This window comes from Ahaetulla prasina, chromosome 17 (genome assembly GCF_028640845.1).
Source record: "Ahaetulla prasina isolate Xishuangbanna chromosome 17, ASM2864084v1, whole genome shotgun sequence".
Taxonomy (NCBI): Eukaryota; Metazoa; Chordata; class Lepidosauria; order Squamata; family Colubridae; genus Ahaetulla; species Ahaetulla prasina.
In genome coordinates this window covers 4,793,014-4,818,047 of record NC_080555.1, presented here as the reverse complement: position 1 = coordinate 4,818,047, position 25,034 = coordinate 4,793,014, and the positions used below count along the sequence as shown (strand labels likewise).

The 25,034-nt window shown below is 46.8% G+C and overlaps 2 protein-coding genes across 5 annotated transcripts in view; both read right to left on the bottom strand.

Annotated features, from left to right (window-relative positions):
• Positions 1 to 19,754, bottom strand: part of LOC131186483 (neutral alpha-glucosidase AB-like) — a 41,285-nt gene extending 21,531 nt beyond the window's left edge. Inside the window, exons 1-8 of one of the 4 annotated variants that reach the window (XM_058160107.1) lie at positions 19,447 to 19,550; positions 9,210 to 9,305; positions 8,872 to 8,980; positions 7,687 to 7,814; positions 6,596 to 6,775; positions 4,332 to 4,397; positions 1,751 to 1,853; positions 456 to 543 (exon numbers count right to left, since the gene is read on the bottom strand). In XM_058160107.1, coding sequence (XP_058016090.1) covers positions 456 to 543; positions 1,751 to 1,853; positions 4,332 to 4,397; positions 6,596 to 6,775; positions 7,687 to 7,814; positions 8,872 to 8,980; positions 9,210 to 9,305; positions 19,447 to 19,535 — 859 coding nt within the window. In that variant the 5' untranslated portion in view covers positions 19,536 to 19,550. Of the gene's footprint in view, positions 1 to 455; positions 544 to 1,750; positions 1,854 to 4,331; positions 4,398 to 6,595; positions 6,776 to 7,686; positions 7,815 to 8,871; positions 8,981 to 9,209; positions 9,306 to 12,438; positions 12,483 to 14,168; positions 17,021 to 19,446 lie in introns of those variants that run through there. The other 3 variants (XM_058160108.1, XM_058160109.1, XM_058160111.1) reach the window with 3 other exon arrangements.
• Positions 19,755 to 20,185: 431 nt separating this feature from the next.
• C17H11orf98 (chromosome 17 C11orf98 homolog) lies at positions 20,186 to 25,028 on the bottom strand. Its single transcript, XM_058160112.1, has 4 exons — positions 24,894 to 25,028; positions 23,773 to 23,897; positions 23,278 to 23,375; positions 20,186 to 22,133 (listed from the first exon to the last, which is right to left on the bottom strand). The coding sequence occupies exons 1-4, from the start codon at positions 24,930 to 24,932 to the stop codon at positions 22,018 to 22,020; spliced, it is 378 nt and encodes a 125-aa protein (XP_058016095.1). The 5' UTR covers positions 24,933 to 25,028; the 3' UTR covers positions 20,186 to 22,017.
• Between the last annotated feature and the right edge of the window lie 6 nt (positions 25,029 to 25,034).

The window sequence follows — 25,034 nt, the reverse complement described above, 5'->3', positions numbered from 1 at the left end:
AGAGGGGAGGAAAGGAAGGAAGGGAAGGAAGGAAGGAAGGAGGAGGAGGGATGGATGGATGGATGGATGGAAGGAAAGGAGGGAGGGAGGGAAGGAAATGAGAGGGGAGGGAAGGAGGGAGGTGGGAGGGAAGGAAGGAAGGAATGTAGGAAGGAAAGAAAGAAGGAAGGGGAAAGAAGGAAAATAAACAAAAGAGAAATGAAAGAGAAAAAGGGAGAGAGGCTAATCAGGGCTTATTCAGGCCACAGGATACCATCAAAATAATGGTAGCCGGCAGTGCAGAAAGGGAACATAAAAGACTCCACTGGCTGGGGAATTCTGGGAGTTGAAGTCCACGCATCTTAAAACTGCAGAGGTTTGGAAATACTGATGTAGCTGATCCTTTTTTTCAGCCTTCCAAACGATGAACGATACAGTTAAACCAAGCTTTAAAAATTACAGCGCCCTTATATTACCGTTGGGTTTTTTATCCGTGTGGGTCTTAAAAGTTTCTTCCCAGGATCCCAGATCCTCTTCTGCATTCTTTTGAGAGGCATCTTCAGGCTGGGTGGGGAAAAAGAATTGAAAAAGGCTGGCACCATCAACAACTGCGCTGATAAAAGTACAAAGTCAATCATAATGATTTTTAAAAACGGGCAACTTAAGGTGAGGCGTGGCTGTTTTAAGACCGGACCTAATTTTCAGCTGAGCAGTGCTTGTCCTCGACTTGACGACCGCAACCGAACTCAACACTTCCACCGTTACGCAAGGCAGACGTTCCATGAGCCTCGCTCTAATTTTACGACAACTTTCCTGCCACCGTTGTGACGTGAAATGGCTGTTGTTAAATGAGTCACACGGTGGCTAGGTGAATCTGGCTGATGGTGCCAAAGGGGGAATCACAGGACTCCTCCCTCCCCCGGGACATTAGAATCGTCATAAATATGAAGTCAGTGGCCACGCGTCTTGAATTTTGATCACGTGACCGTCGGGCAGTTGCAACGGTCGTTAAGTGTGGAAAACGCAAGTCACTTTTTTCCGGCGCCATTTTAATTTCAAACAGTCACTAAAGAAACTGTTGTTAAGTTAAGGACTATCTGTATCGTGTTTGTCTTCCTCCTCCTCTTCTTTTTTCTCTTTCTCTCCTTCTCTCCCTTTCTCCTTGATCACTTCCTTTCTTTTTTCTTCTTCTCTTCTCCCTCCTTCCCGACGTGAAAATTATAAATTATGTTATATAATTTATAATTTTTTATAAATTATAAACATATAATTATGTTTTTAAATAATGCTATGAATTTTTTTTTAAAGTCAATTAAATTAAAAAAAGGAAAGTATAATTTATAAATATAATTGATAAATTCTAAACATTTTTTTTTTTTTTACATTTATATCCCGCCCTTCTCCGAAGACTCAGGGCGGCTTACAGTGTATAAGGCAATAGTCTCATTCTATTTGTATATTTTTACAAAGTCAACTTATTGCCCCCCCCAACAATCTGGGTCCTCATTTTACCTACCTTATAAAGGATGGAAGGCTGAGTCAACCTTGGGCCGGGCTTGAACCTGCAGTAATTGCAGGCTACTGTGTTCTAATAACAGGCTCCTTACAGCCTGAGCTATTCCGGCCCAGTATCGGACAAAGCCCCTACCGCCCACCATGAAAGCTGGAACGCTCACTAGTGGGCGGTAGGGACCAGGTTGACTACCACTGATTTACACCAAAGCCGCCCCCACCCCGTTCTTCCTCTCCTGAATTCAGTTTCTGGACTCACCTGCTCGGTTTTCTCTGCAGATTCCTCTTCCGAAGGCAAAGCTGGATTGGCGGTGTCGTCAGGCTCCCCGCCCGCTTCCGACTCGGGTTCCTTCGCCGGCGTGCTGGAAGGAAAAAAAAAGAAAAAGACTTCGGGAAAAGAGGAAGCTCCGTCGGAGACCCTCCATGTTCGCCACCCAGGAACAGCCAACGCGAAAGCTCATGAAATGCAAAAGGAGGATTTGCGCGCATGTACGTACGCCCCGGTGCAAACCCGTGGCAAAATCGATCAATAGAAACACACACGCTGTTTCGCAGCCTTGCGTAGTTAGTAGGGATCTGGGGATGGTGGTGGGGGAGAGCTAGCCATGGGGCAGAGAACGGGGGTGAAACTAGTTAACAGTTAGTCCTCGTCTTACAACACTTCATTTAGTGATCGTTCTCTAAGTTACAACGGCACTGGGGGAGAAAAAAAGGGACATAGGACTTTTAAATTTTTTATAGTCACGGCCGTTGCAGAGTGACCAAATCCAGACGCTTGGCAAGGGACTCGTATTTAGGACAGTCGCAACGTCCCCTTTTGCGACGCTCCGACGAGCAAAGGCAGTGGGGACGGCCAGGTTCACTTACAACGACCGTGTTAAGTCATTTAACGCGAGCAAGGGTTCCTTTAGCAACGGTGGCAAGGGATGTCGTAAAACAGGGGCAAACTCGCTGAACAACTCCTTTACTGGAGTCGCAACGGAAATGGCGGGCTTAATTTGTAGTTGTAAGTCGAGGACTACCTGCACTGGTGACCGAATTGGGCCGTCCATTTTTGAAACCCCTCCGTTCAGATTCTTCGGATGGCCACGGATGGCAATCTTTCGTCTCCTCGGGGCCTCTTAACTAGCTAACCTCAGTCCCAAAGGAGATTTTTCAAAGAGGGAACTGGACTTGCTGGGTTTTCCTCTTTTGAGGACCTCCAAGCGGCCTCAACGACACTCTGAAAAGGATGCAGAAACGACCAGCCGTCTGCAAGGAAGATCAATCCTTCCTGCTGGAGCTGAAGAAGCTTCTTGGAGGAGAAACGAAACGTCTTCAAAAAGAAAAACGAAGGAAGTCCAGTTGCCTCTCGGGAAAAAAAACAAAAACAAAAAAACACCTCTGGGACAACCTTTGGATCTCCATTGAGATTTAGCTAACCTAAGGCTTCCCCAATCCGTGTCTCAGGACCAGGCAGTTAAAATTTCAAGATTTCACCCAGCCAATCAGGAAGGAGGGCGCTCTAGGGATCCAGAAGAGGGAAAGAACACCCCCCCCACACACACACCAAACCGGACATAGAAAGAATCCAGTTCCCTATCAAGAGAGCCGATTCCGCACACAGGAAATCGAGGAAAAAAGGGGCTGGGGAGTTTTCAGAAAAAAGGAAGGACTAGCCAGATGAGTCACAAAGTACCGTATTTTTCGGACTATAAGACGCACTTTTTTGTCTCCCAAAAGGGGGTTGAAAAAGTCTGTGCGTCTTATGAACCAAATATTTTGGCAAAGCCCCACTCACCCGCTAGCTGTTTTTTAGCTTCCGTATGCCCCGTTTTTTTTCTGGGGAAAAAAGGAGCTGAAAAAAGCCTCAAAAACGGGTTGAAGAAAGTGTCAAAAACAGGCCGAAAAAAGTCCCCAAAATGGGTTGAAAAAAGCCTCAGAAATGGGCCGAAAAAGCCCCAAAAATGGGCTAAAAAAGCCTCGAAAATGGGATGAAGAAAGCCTCAAAAACAGGCCGAAAAAAGCCTTGAAAATGGGATGAAGAAAGCCTCAAAAACAGGCAGAAAAAAGCCTCAAAAATGAGTTGAAAAAAGCCTCAAAAACAGGCTGAAAAAAGCCTCAAAAATGGGCCGAAAAAAGCCTTGAAAACAGGCCAAAAAAAGCCCCCCAAAAAAGCCCCCAAAACAGGCCCAAAAAAAGCCTCAAAAACGGGTTGAAGAAAGCCTCAAAAACAGGCTGAAAAAAGCCCTCAAAACGGGCCGAAAAAAGGCTGGAAAGGGCCAAAAAGGGGGGGGGGCAAAAAAAGGGCGCACAGAGCCCCAAAACTTTTTTTTTTGTTTTCCTCTTTTAAATTTAGGTGCATCTTATACTCAGGTGCATTTTATAGTCCGAAAAATACGGTAGTTAGAACCCAGAAATATCCTGGTTCGAGGTGGTTGTTTTTTCCTCCCTCCTAAGAGCTGGCAATGGCTTTTTAGCTGCTAAGGTGCTAGTCCCCAAGAACAGTGAAGCAACGTTATTGCAATATATATATATTGCAATAATATATTGAGTAATATAAAATATTACTCAATATATTGAGTAATATAAAACCCCTTTCTTTCCCAGCTCTGGATCTAAATCTATCCCCAGCGCTGGACTCTCGCTGGGCAGGCTCAGGGCTGGTGTGGGAGCCCCCACATCTTTTCTGCCCCACCACACGTCATTCTCACTGGGTTCAGAGAGAGAGAGGAAGGGGGCAGAGGGTGATGGGCTTCTCCCCCCGCCCCCCGCTTATGGCACAAAGCCGGGCAAACGCCCCATTTTTCTTTACCGAGGGAAAGGGAGTTGAGAAACACAAGCAGAAGCTGCAGAATTACCTAGAGAAAACGTTCGTGATCCTATCCCAAATGCTAACGACCGTGCCACTAACTTTATCCGAGAAACTGGGAGGGGGGGCCGAGCGAGAGTGGGTGGGGGGGCCACAGACCAACAAAAACAGAAAACACAACGGAAGAGTCAGTGCAAGGAATCTCAAAAGATGCCCCCCCCCCAACCACCCCTGCCTAGTGAATTTCTTAAAAACAAAACACAACACCCAAGGTTTCGCGCTCAACTAAACCCCAGTTAACAAAAAAAACAACCCACAACGCATCCTATTATTTTTACCCTATTTAGCAGGATTGCCAGGAAGGGTTTCTTTAAAAAAAATACAAAACCACTTAAGATTTCGTGCTCAAACAAACCCAGAGGCTACACAAAACAACCCAGATAATCCCCCCACCCCAAACCCGACAAATCCATTTTAAATCCTTTTTTATTGTTTAATGCGGGCACCATAACGTTAACGCAGATGCAAACTTAGATTTTGTTAAATTTGAAAAGGTTTTTTTTTTTTAAAAAAAAAAAGAAGCCCAGATAGGGTAAAAAAAAAAACCCAAACAAACCCAGATGTGGGTTTAAAAACCAGCACTGGCAATCCTGATTTTTATCCTTGTCATCTTAGGCCTGGATTCTTGTGCCTGGAGAAAAACTAAGATAACCAGGATGGAGGATTAGAAAAGAAAAGGATTTGAAAAATCAAATACCTTCCTTGTAGGAGGATGGACGGAAGGCTCCATCTATCCTTCTACAACCCACTAAGACTGGAGAGTTAGATAGACAGAAAAATAAGGACATAGATCTAAAACTCGGTGCTTTCCTGACGGTTCTGGAGGGACTGAAACACCCATAAATCTCTGAAAATCAGTATCAACCTTGGTGTAATGGTGAAGGTGCTGGTGTAGAAACCAGGAGACGGAGAGTTCTAGTCCCGCCTTAGGCAGAAAAGCCGCCTGGATGTAGCTTTGAGCCAATCACAAGGCGGTGGTGAGTTCTAGTACTGCCTTAGGCATGAAAGCTAGCTGCGTCACATGGGGCCAGTTACCAGGAGACAGGGAATTCTAGTCTCTCCTTAGGCATGAAAGCCAGCTGAATATATTTGAGCCAATCACTAGGAGGTGGTGAGATCTAGTCTCACTTTAGGCATGAAAGCTACCTGCGTCACTTGGAGACAGTCTCACCAGGAGATGGTGAGTTCTAGTCCCATCTTAGGCAAGAAAGCTAGCTGCGTCACTTGGGTCCATTTACCAGGAGATGGTGAGTTCTAGTCCCATCTTAGGCAAGAAAGCTAGCTGCGTCACTTGGGTCCATTTACCAGGAGATGGTGAGTTCTAGTCCCATCTTAGGCAAGAAAGCTAGCTGCGTCACTTAGGCCAATCATCAGGAGACGGTGAGTTCGTCTCACCTTAGGCATGAAAGCCAGCTGGGTGATTTAGGACCATTCCCTCTCTCTCAACCCAATCAACCTCACAGGGTTGTCATTATTTGGGAAAATTAGGAGTGTGGATTATGTGTGATTATCTCCTTAATTTAATTATATACGGTGGTTTGCCCTGCGGGCGTTGGTGTTCCTGGTGGTTCCTGGATTAGGTAGTGGTTTACTGACTTGTAGGGCAAGCTAAAGGTAAAGGTTCCCCCCCTCACACATACGTGCTAGTCGTTCCCGACTCTAGGGGGTGCTGCTCATCTCCGTTTCAAAGCCAAAGAGCCAGCACTGTCCGAAGACGTCTCCGTGGTCATGTGGCCGGCATGACTCAATGGCAAAGGTGCACGGAACGCTGTTCCCTTCCCACTAAAGGTGGTCCCTATTTTTCTACTTGCATTTTTTTTTTACCTGCTTTCGAACTGCTAGGTTGGCAGAAGCTGGAACAAGTAACGGGAGCTCATCCCGTTACGCAGCGCTAGGGATTCGAACCGCTGAACTGCCGACCTTTCGCTCGACAAGCTCAGCGTCTTAGCCCCTGAGCAAGCTATACTTGTACATAAATAAGAGAGGAAGCCTCACTCCCTTCTCGCACTTGATGACATTACCTAACTGGGTCGTGAAACGTCTGCAAGGAAATATAACCGAGCTCAGAAAACACCCCACCAATGATGGGTAGCTGAGCACCATTATGCTTCCGTCTCCAGTTCTTGGACTGAACCCAGGAATGCTAGTTAAACCCTAAATAAACCATCTCCGATTTGAAGGGAAATGACCCGCTTCCCAAGGAACCAAAAAACCCCTTCTCCAACTCCTAATGTGGAGACCCCAGGTACTCACGAGTCCTTTCTCTGTTGCAGGTGCTCGAACACCAGCAGGCCTCGGGAATTGACACTCAACACCAGCTCCCGCCCGGCCAGCAAATCCATGCGGAAGGGCTTTGCCGTCAAAATCACCTTGTGGATCCCGTCTTCCAGCGAGAGTTCCACGCTGTTCTCGTCGCGGCCTGTGACAGACAAGCTTGGGGGGGGGGAACGCACACACACACACACAAGGGCGGGATGAGGACAAATGAGAAGAGGCGACAGACGTTTATCCCCCGATAACCTCACCTGTTTGGGGTTTTTTTCAAAGTTGGGAACTTTAGGAAGGATGGACTTCAACTCCCAGAATAGTTTTGTGGTTTTTTTTTTAATTTTGCATTTTTGGGATCCCTCCTTTATTTCTTTTCACAAATAACTCGAGGCTGTGAAAATACATGCTGCCAAAGACATCATTGGCAAAGCCACACGGAATCCAGAATCAAATAGAGCTTTAGGCTTTCAGTTGAAGCGAATGAATAAAGGTTGCTTCCTGCAAAGGCTCACGTGTCTTTGCTCCTCTTTTAAGACTTAGGGCAGGGGCCAATCATCTCCAAGCCTTACTCCCGAGTCGCCCCCTTTTGTCTTAACTGTTCTTGCCTTCTGGCAGCTCTGCGCATGTGTGCACTGAGAACAGGCTCCCCCTGTTCCTCTGCCTCTCTGATGTCCGACTCTGGAGGCTCCGGAGTCAGCACATAACTCCCAGATGGCCCTGGCCCCCTCTCTGCCTCCGACGCAGAGCCCTCATCTGAGCCTTCCCCAGACTCCAGGACTGGCCCGTGTTCCTCTCCAACCTCCTCACTGTCCGACTCTGCTGCCAGCTCCGCAGGCCGCCGGCGGACCACAACAGCACCTTCCTTCTCACCATCTCCCACTTTTTTAGCTTGGTGCCTTAACCACTAGACAAAACTGTCTCCCTATGAAACCCAGAAGCCAACCTCACAGAGTGACATGGCACCGGCTCTTTTAGCCATCGATTGCTGAACCCTCCCCTAACGTCCGTCGCTCCATCACCTCCCATAGAATCCCACCCAAAGACCACTGGCCAACGCAGCAGCCCATCTGCCGTACCTGGAGGTGGGAGGGTCCTGGATTAAGACGTCGTGTACCTCATAGCGGGGTTTGAGGGGCGTCAATTCGTTAATCCGAAGGCGGGTCATGTTTCCTTTCAAGCCGTAAAACTCCAGGAGGAGAGGAACCTGCAATTGGGAAGAACGGATTCCCACTGGCTTTTCCCCCCACTGGTAAATCTCACCCCACGGCTTGAGTCCTCTCTTGCCGGCCACTGGGGGGATATCATTCAAGAGACAGCCAAAAAGCTAACAAGGTTAACTAAAAGCTCAAAACACCCGCCCCTTGCCAGCAATCCATACCCAGATTTTATTTATGTTTATTTATATACAACTGTATACAAACAGAGAGCAAACCTCACCCTAGTTCGGTCATGAAACATCTGTAAGAAAACCACCAGGTACAGAGAGTACCAAACACCCGCACAGTCCTCCTCCTCTTCCTCTCTCCCTTCTAGCACTGATAATGTTCCCTATTTGGGTCATGAAACGTCTGCAAGAAAGCCACCAAGCTCAGAGAGCTCCACTGTTCAATCCTGAGCTACAAATATTTTCTTCTTCTATTGGTAAAGGTAAAGGTTCCTTTACCATACGTGCTAGTCGTTTCCGACTCTAGGGGGCAGTGCTCATCTCCGTTTCAAAGCAGAAGAGCCAGCACTGTCTGAAGACGTCTCCGCGGTCATGTGGCCGGCATGACTCAACGCCAAAGGCGCATGGAACGCTCTTCCCTTCCCACCAAAGATGGTCCCTATTTTTTCTACTTGCATTTTTTTTACCTGCTTTCAAACTGCTAGGTTGGCAGAAGCTGGGACAAGTCACGGGAGCTCATCCTGTTACACGACACTAGGGTTTCAAAGCGCTGAACTGCCGACCTTCGATTGACAAGCTCAGCGTCTTAGCCACTGAGCCCCCCCGTCCTATTGGTACAGTCTTAAAATTCCAAATCTACTTCTAATTATCTCCTTCGAATTTGGTTATCGAGAACAAATCCACCTCCTTTCTAGCACTGACAATGTTACCTAGCTGGGTCATGAAACGTCTGCAACAAAACCCCACCAAGCTCGGAGACCCCCCCCCCCCGGGACCGTTCTCAATTTTCTAACCCTCAGCCCTTCCATCCGGTCAGAAAGAGAACGAGTCTGATTCGCTTGCAGGCCTCCTAGGAAGTCCGAGGGATTTAATTTACCTTGCTTGCTTCATTTATAAGCTGGACTTTCATCGATTCTTGGCTGAGCTGCAGGGATTCCAGCAGCGCCCTATAAGGGGAGCTTCCAGGTTTTACGTTTCTCTGACGCCTGCAGAGGGGGAAACCATGGTTACTGGAGACAAAACCACCCCATGCTAGGTAATCTCACTCCCAGTTTTGAGAGAGGGGTAATTTCTCGGCTTCCAAGCGCTCAGTCCCCAAGATGGCAGGCTGAGGGCCGGGCAGTGGGTTTCTCATGCCGCCATCCTTCACGCCTCCCTTTGGGAAACAAGGTCCCGTGTGTGTGTCTCCATCTCTTCCCTTTTCGCACAACTTACTTGCAAAAGGAACTCTGGTCACAGGTCTTGAAGTTGCTTTTGTCTACCGCTGACACCACGGTCAGGAAAAGAATCAACCACACCACTGCGGGCATCCTAGGCGGAACAGGAAGATGTTTTTTCAAGCAACGTACAATTCGGGGGACCGGAGGCTACAACGTATGTGTTGTGACCCAGGCCCAAGTAGGTAGTAGGAAACTCAGCCCATGAAAAGGTTGACTCAGCCTTCCATCCTTTATAAGGTAGGTAAAATGAGGACCCAGATTGTTGGGGGCAATAAGTTGACTTTGTATATAATATACAAATGGAGGAAGACTATTGCTTAACATAGTGTAAGCCGCCCCAAGTCTTCGGAGAAGGGCGGGATATAAATGCAAATTTAAAAAAAAAAAAAACTTTATTCGAACAGCTGAGAATTACCTCATTCCCAGCATCGTTTGTTCAACTCAAAGTAAAACAAATGCCTCCCAACACAAATTCCTCACTCCTTATCGAAAACCTTGGTCCAATTAGGCAAACTGCCAAAGGCCTTTCTTGGCAAACGTTCAGAAGTCACAAAAATAAAGGCAAGATGTAGACGAAGAAGACAACGAAGCTATCAACGTTGTTTTCCGGCAAAGTCCAAACGCCGGTGTTGGTCTGTTTTAAGCCTTATGGGAGGGGCCAATCATCTCTTGGCCTTACTCCTGAGTTGTCCTCTTTGCTTGAGCTGCTCTTGCCTTCTGGCAGCTCTTCCCATGAGTGCATTAGGAACAGGCTCCTCCTGTTCCTCTGCCTTACTACTATCAGGCTCTGGAGGCTCTGGAGTCCGGACCTCACTTCCCGATGGCCCTGGCCTCACCTCTGCCTCATCGCTGTCCGACTCAGTTGCCAGCTCCGTAGGCTGCTGGCAGACCACAACAGTATGAAGAACGGTTGCAGGAATTGGGTAGGTCTAGTTTAATGAAAAAAAGGACTAGGGGAGACAAGATAGCAGTCTTCCAGAATTTGAGGGGCTGCCCCAAAGAAGAGGGAGTCAAGGTATTTTCCAAAGCACCTGAGGGCAGGACAAGAAGCAACGGATGGAAACTAACCAAGGAGAGAAGCAAATTAGAATTAAGGAGAAATTTCTGGATAGTTATCCCATTTCACTGGATACGTGGCCAGTTAAGGAATGTCAGCAGAACAAAGTATTCCTTAACTTAGAACCACAGTTGGGTCTGGAACGTCTGTTACAGAGTGAAGCAAATGTTCAAGGAGTCAAATCCAATTTTATGACCTTTCTGTTGTGGTCGTTAAGTGACCCACAAAGTCGCTAAGCCAATCTGGCTTCCTCCAGCGCTCATCAGAAACCGGCTGGGAAACCCCGCATATGGCCATTGCATAACCTCCCCCCAAAACTCTGCAACTGTAGTAAAAATGCATGTTGGTTGCCACGCCCCTAAATTTTGATCCCATGACCATAGGGAGGCAATGGTTGCAAGGGCGAGGACCAAGTCGTAAATCGCTTTTTTTTTTGAGCCCTGCTGCAGCTTAGAACTGTCGTGAAACGGATGGCCGCAAGTCAAGGATCACCTATAGATAAACTTCACAGCAACATTAAGGATTGAAACCAGCTTTCTAATCCAGTGTTTGTCCAACCTGATCAGTTTTTAAGATGTGTGGACTTCATCTCCCAGAATTCCCCTGGCAGGAATTCTGGGAAATGAAATTTAGGTATCTTGAAGTTGCTAGGATGGACAAACCATCATCTTCTTCTTCTCCAAAACAGAGGAAAACCACCGTCATAAAATAAGGAGCGAAGGGCAAATTGATTCCCCGGGGCAAAGATCACCTCCAATCTCCACATATTTTGCAACTAAAAGATTTAAGAGACAAAGGCGGACAGAGAAAGAAAGCAAAGCTTGGCTACCTTCAAGCTTGAAAAACAAAATATAAGATTTTCCAACAAAAATCCATCTATATTCTCCCAAAAGTTGCTTTTCCAAAAGACAACCTGGACTTTCTTGGGTTGTTTTTTCGTTCTTCTTTCTTGTCCTTGAAAACATTTCGCTTCTCATTCAAGCAGTTTCTTCAGTTCTGAGACAAAAGTCCATCTGAGGCAAAGGAGAGCCTCCCCAGCAAGAGGCAGTCTACAGGTAGTCCTCGACTTCTGATGACAACGGAGCCCAAAATGAATGTGGCCAAGTGAGATATTCGTTAAGGGAGTCTGGTGCCCCATTTTACGACCGTGCTTGCTACAGTTGTGAAGGGAATCCAGCATCCCCATTGACTTCGCACGTCAGAAGGTCGCAAAAGAGGATCACGTGACCCCGGGACGCTACGACCGTCATAAATATGAGTCGGTTGCCAAGGGAATGAATTTTAATCATGTGATCATGAGGATGCTGCAACGGTCGCAAGTGTGGAAAATGGTCCTAAGTCCCATTTTTCAGCGCCGTTGTAACTTCGAACGGTCACTAAACAAACTGTTGTAAGTCGAGGACTATTTGCATCAGGTGCAGGGAAGGATGGAGGCTGCCTTCCAAATGGGTTCAAGGGAAAGCAGGACGCTTCGCTAGGCAGCCTGGTAACCCCTAAATGTTTGGGAAGGCACCTCCCATCATCTTTTCCTGGCTGGGGCTGATGGGAGCCAGAGTGAAGAACATTTTGGAGAGCATCCCCAGGGCTCTTCTGACCGTCTCCTAAGCTAACAGAGGCCATTGCATCAATCGTTCCTCACATTGGAAGAGCCCTGGAGAATGGCTTGGGACTACAAGTCCCATCGTCCCCTTCAGACGGGCAAGTTGGGGATTGTAGGGTTGGGGTGGATTCAAAGGCAGGGGAAGGAAGACTTGGGTGCACTTTGGCCCGAAGGGGCACCCCCCCACCACCACCCCAAGGGAGGCCCGCTCGGCTCAGGATGATGGGTAGTGTAGTCATCCGCTTGGCAAGCTCGGTCTGATGCCCTGCAGAAGGGGAAGCCGTGGGGTGCAAGGGAGGAAGGGGAGGGAGGAAGGGGAGGGACAGGGCCGCCTGAGAAGGGGGGGAAAAGCCACATGGGTCCCAGAACACAAGGGGGAAACTGAGGCACGGGAGGGGAATTAGGGAGGGGCGGCGGGGGCTCGCCCCAAATTCAAAATAGAACGAAGCAGGGATGAAACAGAGGCTAATCAGGAAGGAAACCCGCCGGGTGGGCGACACCCACCCAGAAATACGTCGCCCCCCACTCCCCCAAAAACCCCCAACCGCGAGCGAGCCGCGCTCTAACCTCCTAGGCGCCGCCGCCGCCGCCATCTTGGATTCTGCCGGAAACCCGCCCACCCCCCAGCCGCGGCTAAGCCCCACCTCCCCGCATGCCGACCTCCCATTGGCCTCCTCAGCCAGGCCCGCCCTCGCGCTCCGCCAATCCTCAAAGAAGACGACGGCCCGGCGAGCCCCGCCCACGCGCTCTTTAGGACGGCGCTTCCCATGTTCGGTCGAGAGAGGGGGGGGGGAGTTGGTGGTTTTGCTGGACGACTACATTCTTTAGGGCAGGGGTCTCCAACCTTGGCCGCTTTTAAGACTTCTGGACTTCAACTCCCAGAGTTCCTCAGACAGCAAAGCTGCCTGAGGAACTGTGGGAGTTGAAGTCCACAAGCCTTAAAAGTTTCCTAGAGGAAATAGGGGGGGAATTTGGGAAGAGAAGAGGGCCTTCGGAGCGACCTGGCAGAGAGAACGGAAGGGCCACCCTGTCCCATCATCCCCAGCTGGCTGAGGATGATGGGGGGTTGGCAGTCCAGGAGCCTTACATGGAAACAAAAGATTTTTGCAATGCCCATCTTTTGCTTGGTTTGCTCATATATTTTTTTTATTAAAATTTTACAGCACAATAAAAGTATTTTTTTTAAAAAAAATAAGAAAAAAGATGGGAAATCAGAAGAAAAAAGACTACAAAATTCTGACTTCTATTGAGTAACTGACATCTTATCCTTTTCCTTCTGTTTTTTAACCCTTTTTTTAAAAAATCCACCCAAATCCATGAATCATTCGTTTCAGTTTTTTTCATCCAGACCCTGGCAGAGAAAAAAGATTTAAATATTTTCCCCTTGTTCCAATTACGAAGGAAATGCAAAGCCCTGTGGCTTCCTGCTTTTATTTATTGACTGTGCTCAGAGTCAACTGTCACTCGATACCCAGCAATGATGATGTGGCTGTATTTACTGACTGTCAATAAAAACTCTTGCGAAGAACCTGCTCGTTAAAAATTACTTTGGGAGCGAGTGTTCATAAAGAAACTCTTGTGTGCATTAAAAAGTAGAGAAGAGAATGAAGGCGAAGAGGTGGAGAAAAAGAGGAAAGGAAGGAAGGACAGGAGTGGAAGAGGAACAGAAGAGGAGGAAAGAAAGGAGGATAGGAAAAAGATAAGGAATAAAAAGAGGAAGCGGTGAAGGAAGGTCAAGAGGAGGAGAAGAAGAAAAAGGAATAGAGGAAGAGAAAGAAGGGGAGGAGAGGAGGAGGAGGAGGAAGAAGAGAAGAAGAAGAGGAAGAGGAAGGAGAAGGAAGAGGCAGCAGAGGAGGAGGAAGAGAAGAAGGAAGAGGAAGAAGAAGAAGAAGAAGAAGAAGAAGAAGAAGAAGAAGAAGAAGAAGAAGAAGAAGAAGAAGAAGAAGAAGAAGAAAAAGAAGAAGAAGAAGAAGAAGAAGAAGAGGAGGAGGTAAAAAAGATAAGGGAAGAGGAGAAAAGAAGAAAGAGGAAGGACAAGAAAACAAAATGTGAATATTTCTATCCATTCAGGTATTTTCAACCAAGTCCTTCCTTAATTGCAAGTTGAACCAATTAAAACGCAAGAACCCCCCCACACACAATAAAACTTCCTCCCCTTCCCAAAGACCGTTCCCCTCCCCTTTTCCATCGAAGCAACTTTGCACCAAAGCCTCTCGTGGGCTTCTCCCCAAAAATTCCAATCCACGAAAAGAGGCCCCCCCATCTTCCCACCATACCCCACCCCGCCTCCCCACTAATCCACAGCACCAAAAGGTCCTCTCCAACCCGCATCCTAGCCCCTTAAGGGTGGAACCGCCCTGAAAGCAGACCGAGCCGGTCGATGTTCTTATGCACGACGCTGTGTAAGACGTAGAGATATTTGCCCGCGTCGGTGTCTCGGGAAAAATCCCGGAAGAAAAGCCCCGTGCTGGCATCGAAGCTGAATTTTTGGGGCAAGGGGCTATTGTCCCTCATGTAGTCCCAGACGCTGAGAAGGAGCAGGTGGACCTCAAAGGGGGCCAGCTGGTCGAAGATCTCGTGCATGTTGCTCAGGACGGGGGGCAGGAGGTGGCCTTCCCCCATGCAGGCCACCAGCGCGCAGGAGGCCTGCAGAGGCCAGGGGGAGCTGGTGGTGTCGTTCTCCCGGGAGGCCTCCCAATGAGCCATGAGGGTGGCCATCAGACCCCGGAGCAGCACGGAACAGTAACACAAGGCCGGCCTCCCGACAGCCACCAGCTTCAAGAGCTCGAAAAGCAGAGGGTTGTCGCGGAAGGAGCGTCCGATCCGGATGTCCCGTTCCACGGTGTTGCGAGTGTGTTCCTCGGGAGGCCAAGCCAGCTCGCTGTTGGTCACATCCGGGCAGACCGTCTCCACCAACACCACCGCTACGGTCTTGGCCGCTTCGGGGTTGATGGCGTTTCCCCGGGGCAGCTCGGCGGGTCCCGAGCGTCCGGCCCCGCAGCACCTCAGCAAGAGGCCCAAAAAAATCTGGACGTTATGGGAGATCGCCTCAGGTTCTTGCCGATTCGAAGCCTGCGGCGGTTTCAGGCCCCTGCCGATCACTCCCGCGTGGAACACCGACCAGACGCTGCCGGAGAAGTTGACGGCTGCCATGAAACGCCGGTTGATGTCCAGGAGGGACAGCTTCGTGGCCTCCAGCGTGACGTCGTTCCTGGCTGCGGGGGGCTCAACTGTGCCCCCGAAAAGCTCAGCGTTGCCCTGGTGTAAGGCTCCCTCCACCAGGTACTGCAGGATGGCCTTGCTGGCTGTGGGCGATGCGCCGCTCAGCCCGCAAAGAAGCCGGCTTGCGTAGCTGATCCCGGCCGGAGACTTGTCCCGCAAAACTGAGAAGAAGTGGTGCACGGATGAACGGATGAGGAACAGCAAATGGGCCGGCCGAATGGCCTTGGGCATGGGACAGACGGACAGGAGCAGAGCGGCCGCTTGGGCCACCTCCGGATTGCTGTGCAGCAGCAGCTGCCCAAAGTCGTAGATGTGGAAGGAGACGGCCTGTCCCAGCTGGTGTCCCATGGAAGCCGGGCTCTCCCCTTCCCACTGCATGATCAAAGCCAGGTTCTGGAAGAGCTGGGCCATGTGCTGCTCGGAGAGAAAGCCAGCGTGGAGCTGGCGCACGGACTTCTTCACCAAGGCGGGCAGCAGATCGGTCATGCAAGAGCTGAGGACGGCGTAGAGTTGGGTGGCGAGGCTGAGCTCCTCCTGGCTCTTGGCCAGGGTCAGCAGGTAGAAGAGGGCCTCGCTGGCGCAGCTGGGGGTGGAGTAGACCGAGAGGAGGACGAGCAGCTGGTGCAGCCAGAGAAACCTCTTCCTCTCCAGCTTCAGCGTCTCCGTGCAAAGCTCCTGCATGTGGTTCTTCAGGTCGTCCAAGAACGGCACGGCGCGAGGAGGGACCTCCGCCAAGCTGGCCGAACCCCGGTTGTAAACCAGCTTCTGCAAGTTGAGGAGCAACAGCTGGATCACCCGGTCGCAGGCCTCCCGCACGCTGTCGTGGACCGCCAAGCCCGGGGTGGTGATGACTGAAGCGGGCATGGCGGTGTTAACGAGGAACTGCAAGGTACGGTAGGCTCCTCCGGACGTCTGGCAGATGAGGTGCACCACAATGCTGACCATGTTCTCCAGCTCTTCTCGGGGCAGCGCCGCGAAGTGCTGGTGTAGCTGGTTGAGGACACCGGGCTTGAGGGAGTCCACCAGCTCCGCGGAGATGGTACTCAGCAACGTGGGGGACATGACCGCCAGCTGTAGCAAGAAAGGAACGGTGGCCTTCTGCTGCTGGTCCCGGGTGGGCCCCAGGCTCCTGTGGAACATCCTTAGCAACTCCTGCTTGATGCTTTCCGAGTGGCGGGAGGCCAAGTGGCCGAGGATGCCGACCACCGAGGCGATCTTGGGAACCCGCTTATCGGCTGCCGTGGAGCTGGGGAAGAGGAGGAGATCCGACGAGGCGGTCCCGTGCACGCAGAAATCCTTCAACCCGCAGGAGAGGACCCGGTTGATGATGGTGTTGGGGAAGGAGGAGCCGATATGGGCCACCACCCAATCGAAGTGAGGCGAGTGCTGGACGGACGTGTCCAAGAGGGCATCGACGCAAGCGTCTGGACAGCTATTGATCATGGAGGACAGGCACTGGGTGTAAATCTCCATCAAGACCCGGGTGGCTTTGCAGGACATCCATAACTGCAGCAGCTCGTTGAGGCTGCTGGCGTGGGGTACGTCGTGCCGCCCAGCGTATTTGCTGCTCAGCTGCCCCATCAGGTCGATCGACCAGGAGGAAACGAGGGCAGCCCAAGCTTTGGGATTCATGCGGACAAACTCCGACAAGACGGTTTGGATCTCCGACACCACGTCGTCCAAGTTGGGACCCTGGGAGCGGAGCCCACCCATCCCACCGTCGCCGGCCTCCAGTTCCAGCAGGTAGGTGCAGACGTATTCATCGAAGACACTCCGGAGGTGCTCCAACACAGCACTGCGAGCGGGAGGTAAGTTGCGCAGCAGTAAAAGGGCACAACGAGCGTGTTCCTTGATGGTGAGTTTGTTCCCGTGAACGGGGTCGACGCCACTGAGGAAAGCTTTGATCTCCTGGGCCAATTCTTGGGAACTGCAGGAGAAAGAAGAAAAGTCAACTCAGGTTTAGGGCAAAGGTGATGTGGAGAAGGATTCAAAGAAAACCCGTGCGTGGGAAATGCAGATGAAATGCCACCAAGATCAGCTTTTTAAAAACCTGGTCCTTGATCAGTGCTAAACACAAGTTAAAAACAAAGTATGCACCCAAGAGAGGGTTGCAATTATAGAAACCATCCTTTTCCTAATTTAAAAAGTAAACATGTCAGTCATCTTCATCATTCTTTTTTCTTCTGTTCAATCCGATCGGATTCTCGGAGACCGTCTTGGAGAAGTTTCTGCAGTTTTCTTCCCAGGATTTTTCAGAAGCGATTTGCCATTGTCTCTGAGAGAAAAAGATTGGCCCAAGATCACACGCTTCATGTCCATGGGAAGAACTAGCCATCGTCCTCTTTATTCTCAGTTAAAAAACAACAACAACACCCCACCATTTACTGATCATCTTCATCCTCATTTCAAAAAAAATAATAAAAATCCCAAACATTCATAGATCATCATACCCTCATTTTTTTAAAAAACCCTAATCTTTATTAATCATCATACTATAGTACCGTGTTTCCCCAAAAATAAGACCCTCTTATATTTTTTGAACCCCAAAATAAGGGCTTGGCCTTATTTTTGGGGAGGTCTTATTATTTTGAGGCACATGGAACAAGATGGGCTCCTTTTGCCGTCTTACCTGATTTCCAGCTCTGCATTTAAATAGTTTTTTGGAGGGCTTATTTTCGGGGGGGGAGGCTTTTTTTAGTGCATGCGCTCAAAATACCGATTGGAATTATTATCAGGGGATGTCTTATTTTTGAGGAAACAAGTTATAGTATAGTAACAGTAATGGTATAAGAATAGTAATAGTAATAGGTAGAGTAGAGTAGAGTCTTTATTGTCATTGTACATAACAGTGGTCACCAACCAGTGGTCTGTGAACCGCTGGTGATCGCGAGAAAATTTTGGTGGTCCGCAGAAAAATTATTTGCATTTTTTATATTGCACTAAATACTGTTTATCTTTTTAAAAAAATTATATTAGCGGTCCGTGGGATTTAAAATTATGAATTTGGTAGTCCCTGAGGTCCGAAAGGTTGATGACCCCTGGGTTATAGTATAGTAACGGTAATGGTATAAAAATAGTAATAGTAATAAGTAGAGTAGTGTCTTTATTGTCATTGTACTTAACATATACAACGAAATTGGCTTAGCTTCCCTGGTGCAATCCATAAAAGAAAATACAAAAAATCATCTCCAGACTCTTAAAAAAATTAACATTTACTGATCAATCATATCATCACCAATCTCTTTCCACTTATGACTGTATGACTATAACTTGTTGCTGGCAAATGTTGTACCTTGATGAACGTATCTTTTATGTACACTGAGACCATATAACATAACATAACATCAGAGTTGGAAGGGACCTTGGAGGCCTTCTAGTCCAACCCCCTGCCCAGGCAGGAAACCCTATACCATCTCAGTCAGATGGTTATCCAACATTTTCTTAAAAATTTCCAGTGTTGGAGCATTCACAACTTCTGAAGGCAAGTCGTTCCACTTATTAATTGTTCTAACTGTCAGGAAATTTCTCCTTAGTTCTAAGTTGCTTCTTTCTTTGATCAGTTTCCACCCATTGCTTCTTGTTCTACCCTCAGGTGCTTTGGTGAACAGCCTGGCTCCCTCTTCTTTGTGGCAGCCCCTAAGATATTGGAACACAGCTATCATGTCTCCCCTAGTCCTTCTTTTTGTTAAACTAGACATACCCAATTCCTGCAATCATTCTTCATATGTTTTATCCTCCAGTCCCCTAATCATCTTTGTTGCTCTTCTCTGCACTCTTTCTAGAGTCTCAACATCTCTCAATATGCACCAAGAGAAATTCCTTGTGTGTCCAATCACACTTGGCCAATAAAATTCTATTCTATATCCTCATTTTTAAAACAATTAAAATTTACTGATCATGTATTTTTTTTAAAAAAAAAATGACATTTACTGATCATATCCTCATTTTTTTTTTAAAAAAATAATAGCATTTGCTAAACCTCAACCTTCACCCTCATTTGAAAGAAACCTATTTTTTATATTATTGATCGTTTTAAAAAGCCAGCCTTTTTTGGGGGGGGAGGGGGGAACCCCTAGTTTATTTACTGTCCATTGACAGTACCATCCTCGTTTTAAAAAGCTAATTAATTGCAAGCCTTTAATTCATGGCAAGCTAATTAACTGCAAGCCTTTCCACTCCCCTCCACCCATCTTCTTCCTCGTCGGCTGCCCCCTGTGAGGAAGGCCTGGCAAAGCCTTTGCACCCATTTTGCACCTTTGCAAAGGCCAGCGGTCACCATGGCAACCCTGAAGGGGTGGGGGGCAATGATTTCGGTGGCCTCCCTCCTCTTCCCCCCCCCCGCCCCCCAACTACCTGAGCGACGGAGGCGCGGCGGCCGGTTTGGGGCTCGGGGCGGACCCCGGAGGCCCCACTACCCCCGCCGGATCGCACAGAGCGGACATGCAGGCACCGGCCGAGACGCCTAGAAACGGTTAAAAAAAACCCTTTTTTCCCTCCCCCCCAACTTGTTTTCCTCTTTTGCGCCTGCGCACGCTGGGCCCGCGCATGGGGGAAGAATTAAAACGGAGAACCTAGAGCGTCACCGGAAAAAGTGTCCCACCGGGTTCTTCGACTCTGAAACAAGCGTTCCGCACAGCTCGAAGCGGGCTGGAATAGAAATAGGAATAGGAATAGGAATAGGAATAGAATAGAATAGAATAGAATAGAATAGAATAGAATAGAATAGAATAAGGGAGAATAGAATTAAGGGGCATGCATAAGAGCATAAGTTTGTGCATAAGAGGACAAACGTGCCTACCGTTCCTGTCCTATTGTTTCATTATATCTAATTAATATAGTTATTACATACTTATGCTCAGTGGTGAGATTCAGCCAGTTCGCACCACTTAGGGAGAACCGGTTGTTAACTTTCTGACCAGTTTGGCAAATTGGTTGTTGGAAGAAATCATTAGGGCAGAGAACCGGTTGTTAAATTACCTGAATCTCACCACTGCTTACGCTTATATATATGCTTATATATTATATAGTTATTTTCATGCTTATTTTTATATATACTGTTGTGACTAAATAAATAAATAAATAAAGAATAGAATAGAATAGAATAGAATCCTTTATTGGACACACAAGGAATTTGTCTTTGGTGCATATGCTCTCAGTGTACATAAAAGAAGATACATTCGTCAAGAATCATATTGTTTCAGCCTCCAGTTAAATGTAACACTTGGAAACATTACTGTTGTTATTCAGACTCAGCCCAGTCCCCTATTAATCATGGTTCATAACTTCATATTCATAACTGCATATTCAAAACATATTCAGTTGTCTTGCTTGGATGCAGCTGGGCAGCTCCTGTAACATGTAACAGTTGGAACTATTACTATTATTATACGGACTCAGCCCAGTTCCTGTGGCTTATTAATCATGGTTAATAACTTCATATTCAAAACATATTCAGTTGTTCTTGTTGGATGTTGGGCAGCTTCAGTTCAATTTAACAATTAAGATAACCTTGTCGGGTTTTTTTTTATTCTGAGCACACTGGCATACATTAAAAAATGAAATCCTGTTGCCTGATCTCAATAGCGCATTATCTACCCATACCCATCTGCTATATACATACATATATATAGAATAGAATGGAATGGAATGGGAATAGAATAACAAGTTGAAAGGGACCTTGGAGGTCTTCTAGTCCAACCCTCTGCTTAGGCAGGAAACCCTGCACCACTTCAGATAAATGATTATCTAATCTCATCTTAAAAACTTCCAGTGTTGGAGAATTTACCACTTCTGGAGGCAAGTTGTTTCAATGATTAATTGTTCTAACTGTCTAATATATACCTACACCTCCCCCCCCCCCCAGTATATTAATCACTGTCCATTTTGAATCCATAGCGGAAGGAGGAAATTTTGAGAGTTCATAAGATTGCTGCTATATGGAACAAAAGTGTGACCGAATTTGGATGCTCTGCTTCAGATACCAAGAAGCCCCTTCCCAGAAGGTAACCAGGAGAACAGGATGTGGAGCGTTCCAGACAATCCTGCAGATTTGTAATAATTTGAACTATTATTATATTAACTCAGCCCAGTCCCTGTGGTTTATTAGCCATGGTTAATAATTTCATATGGCTCAGTGTTGCCGATTTCAACAGGCAAGAACCTGGACCAGTCAATATGCTTTTCTGGACATAACTGGCTCCCAGTTATTTCATAGTTTTAGCTGTGTTTAGACAATAACCATTGTCAAATGCACCATGCCTTAACACAATGTACTGACCAGCCATATTCTTTCCCTTCTTCCTGACAACAGACTCACACACACAAAAACTAAAGCAAGACACAGGGTGGTGTTTTTTCCCCCCCAGTTTATTATATGGATAAGAACAGAGACAATTTGAACACTTGAAAACAGACATCTCTGCCAGTGCACTTCTCTTTCAGTTGAAATTGGTTGCCAACGTCGAAAAACATTGGCATCTCATATAGATGCACTTTAACTGCACACAGGAACGGTTCCAGGTATTTGTGCCGTAATCTGGCACAGCCACTGAAGTTTTTAAACCTCTCCACACCTTACATGTAAAGCTTCCGTCTTATCAAGCACCCCTTTGAAGGTACAACTTCAGACTAGCTAAACTTTAAACGATTTTGTAAGTCCTCACATTCAGGAATTGGGAGCTGCTTGCCAAAAGGAAAAGGGATCAGACACACCCTTTCAAACCGTGGTCTGATGGGTTTAAATTCCTAGTTAAAAGCAAACAAACTTTATGGAGCTAAACTGGTTCAAAAGCCGATTTTTCTAGTTTTTGGTAACCTGATTTTTCCTCCTCCTCTCCCCACCCCCCACAGCCCTACCCCGACTAGGAATGCTGTCACTGGTAGGCTGGAAAAGAGAAAAGGTTTTCAAGATGTCAGAAGCCAGGTTCAGCTTTCCAATCCTGGTGTCATGTCAGCTGCCACCATCTCAACATCTGGACAGTCTTTTGGAGTTGCCTCCTTTTTCTTCTTCCTTTTTCCACCCTGAGCTGGAGAAACATCAACTGTGCAAAAAGGAAAGATGGAAATAGTAAAAAAAAAAAAAGTCACTATGTTCACAAAGCCATAAAGCTGCCTTCTCCTCCACATCTCTGATCCAATTTCCAGCAAGTGGTAAAGTACAGACAATCTTCTATTTACAATCCCAATTGTGAATTTTGGTCGGTAAGCGATATGGTCCTTAAGCGAGTCATACGGCCATAAAGAAAAATCCAAACTCCCCTACGGACTGTGCCAGAAGTCGGCTGGCAAATCACAGCGTCATAAATGTGAGATGGTTAGCAAGCACGCAGAATATAGATCGAGGACTATCTGAAGTTTTCATTGGTTGCAAATGTTAGGATGGGTGACTTTGGAAGATCTTTCTAACCTTACAATTCTAAATGATCCAAGAAGGATGGAATAACGGGGGGAGGGGGGGGACAAAGCAGAAATTGTATTCTAAAAAAACCCTGCTTTTTAATAAACCAGCTAAGAAGATGGATAACCTTAGAATTCGTTCTCAGCCATCCCGTGCATTTTTTTCATGTTAATTCTTCCTCTTGTTTTATTAGCCAATTCACCAATTCACCTCCATCTACTTAGACCAGGGGTCTCCAACCTTGGTCCCTTTAAGACTTGTGGACTTTAACTCTCAGAGTCCCTCAGCCAGCAAAGCTGGCTGAGGAACTCTGGGAATTGAAGTCCACAAGTCTTAAAGGGAGCAAGATTGGAGACCCCTGACTTAGACCTTTATAAACTCCAGAATCAAAGAGCAGGGTTTTTTTTTCCTGTTATTTCATCTCATACTACTTGTACTACCCTGTTTTCCCCAAAATAGGACATCCCCTGATAATAAGCCCAATCGGGCTTTTGAGCGCATGGCAACAAGACCAAGCGCTTATTTTAGGTTCCAAAAAATATAAGACAGGGTCTTATTTTCGGGGAAACACGGTATTCCAAGAAAAAAAAAGGAAGTATAGCAAAATCAAACCATCCTTGGAAATCCTTTGAAGGCATCAATTAGGCGTTGATCACAAGAGAGAGAAGAAAAAGGAACTCAGATCTCCTATCTCACTCCCTCTGGGTGCAGAACACTTCTGTCTTCTACCTTCTATGAATGACGCACATCCAAATTCATTTTCTCCAACTAGAGGGAAGGGAATTTACCTTGCATTTCTGCTTTTTCCTTAGCAGTGTGACGCAATTGTTTGAGCAGTTTTCTTTTCTTCTTTCCCGAAAGGGTAATGTTTGCCCGTGAACTGGATCTGGAAGAAGAGACGAGAATTTACAAACGGAGAAGACATGTTAAGGTCAACTCGTGAATTTAGAACAAAAACCAATTTGATCCTCTACATAGGTGCTTTCCAGCCTCACCAACTTTAAAGTGGGTAGACTTCGATTCCCAGAGTTCCCCAGGCAGCATGCTTTTAAAATGGGTAGATTTTATGACTCCCAGAATTCCCCATCCAGCATATTTTGAGGGATGGACTTCAACGCCCAGAATTCCCCATCCAGCATGCAATTAGAGGGATGGACTTCAAATCCCAGGATTCACCAGGTCAGAAAGATAACTTGGGAGTTTTTTATATGACAGTTTTTTAATTGGCTTGCATATTTTTCTTTCCCAGCAATAAATAATCAACCAAAGTGAATATGACGCACGATCGCTTTTTCAGGTGATGAACGGTGATAAGATCTTCATCCACCACAGCTCCCACAATCCGGTGTTTCTTTCTCTTCTCCTTACTCAGGACCCGGCGTCGTTTGAAGAGTTTTTTCCGCAGCTCCTGACACAAGAGAAGGAGAAGAGTTTGCAAGGAGCCGCCGCCATAAAAACGAAATAAACAGCAGAAAAATGGCAGTCGGGCACATCAAGCATATCTTTATCCCAAGCCTGTTTAACCAGACTTGTGATAAACATCTACATTAGCCTACATATATACAGGCATACATAAATAGACTAAAACCCCTAATTTAACTGAGTTTAAACATGCTGGGGATAAATATTTGCATCATCCAACAACAGATAGATAGATAGATAGATAGATAGATAGATAGATAGATAGATAGATAGATAGATAGATAGATAGTTGTTCTGCACACCAGAACAACTAGACACAAGAACAGTTTTTTCCCCGAAGGCCATCACTCTGCTAAACAAATAATTCCCTCAATACTGTCAGACTATTTACTGAATCTGCACTACTATTAATCGTTTCATAGTTCCCATCACCAATCTCTTTCCATTTATGACTGTATGACTATAACTTTTTGCTGACAATCCTTATGATTTATATTGATATATTGACCATCAATTGTGTTGTAAATGTTGTACCTTGATGAACGTATCTTTTCTTTTATGTACCCTGAGAGCATATGCACCAAGACAAATTCCTTGTGTGTCCAATCACACTTGGCCAATAAAATTCTATTCTATTCTATTCTATTCAAAGTAAACATACAGAACTGTCAAACTTGCTGAAATGGTTAGATTGAGATGTTTGATTAGGGAAGAAACAATAAATATTTTATTTTTATTTTTTTATAAGATAGATAGATAGATAGATAGATAGATAGATAGATAGATAGATAGATAGATAGATAGATAGATAGATAGATAGATCTAATCTAAGCCCCTTAACAAATAAGCACTTTAATTTTTTTTATTTCCTAAGCAGCCTAGAATTAAATAAATAATTAAATGATACCCGTAATCTAAGCCCCTTAAGAAATAAGCACTTCAATTTTTTTTTCTAGCATTTAAATATGTTAGAATTAATTACCGTCCGCGGCCGGTTGATCTTCCCGGAAGGAGCCACCATGCTGGAAAACCACGTGGCCGACTTCTTTACCACGGCTCTTGATTTCCGGGTAGGCGCCGCGGATCACGTGACACAGACGTCGGAGGCGGCTGCTACGCTCTG

What these genes read in the sequence shown, in the direction of transcription:
- C17H11orf98 (XM_058160112.1), bottom strand. Translation starts at nt 24,932, where the DNA reads ATGGTGGCTCCTTCCGGGAAGATCAACCGGCCGCGGACG. An exon ending in AGATCAACCGGCCGCGGACG is followed by an intron (nt 23,898 to 24,893) that starts GTAATTAATTCT and finishes CTCTTGTGTCAG; the next exon opens with GAGCTGCGGAAAAAACTCTT. An exon ending in CATCACCTGAAAAAGCGATC is followed by an intron (nt 23,376 to 23,772) that starts GTGCGTCATATT and finishes CTCTTCTTCCAG; the next exon opens with ATCCAGTTCACGGGCAAACA.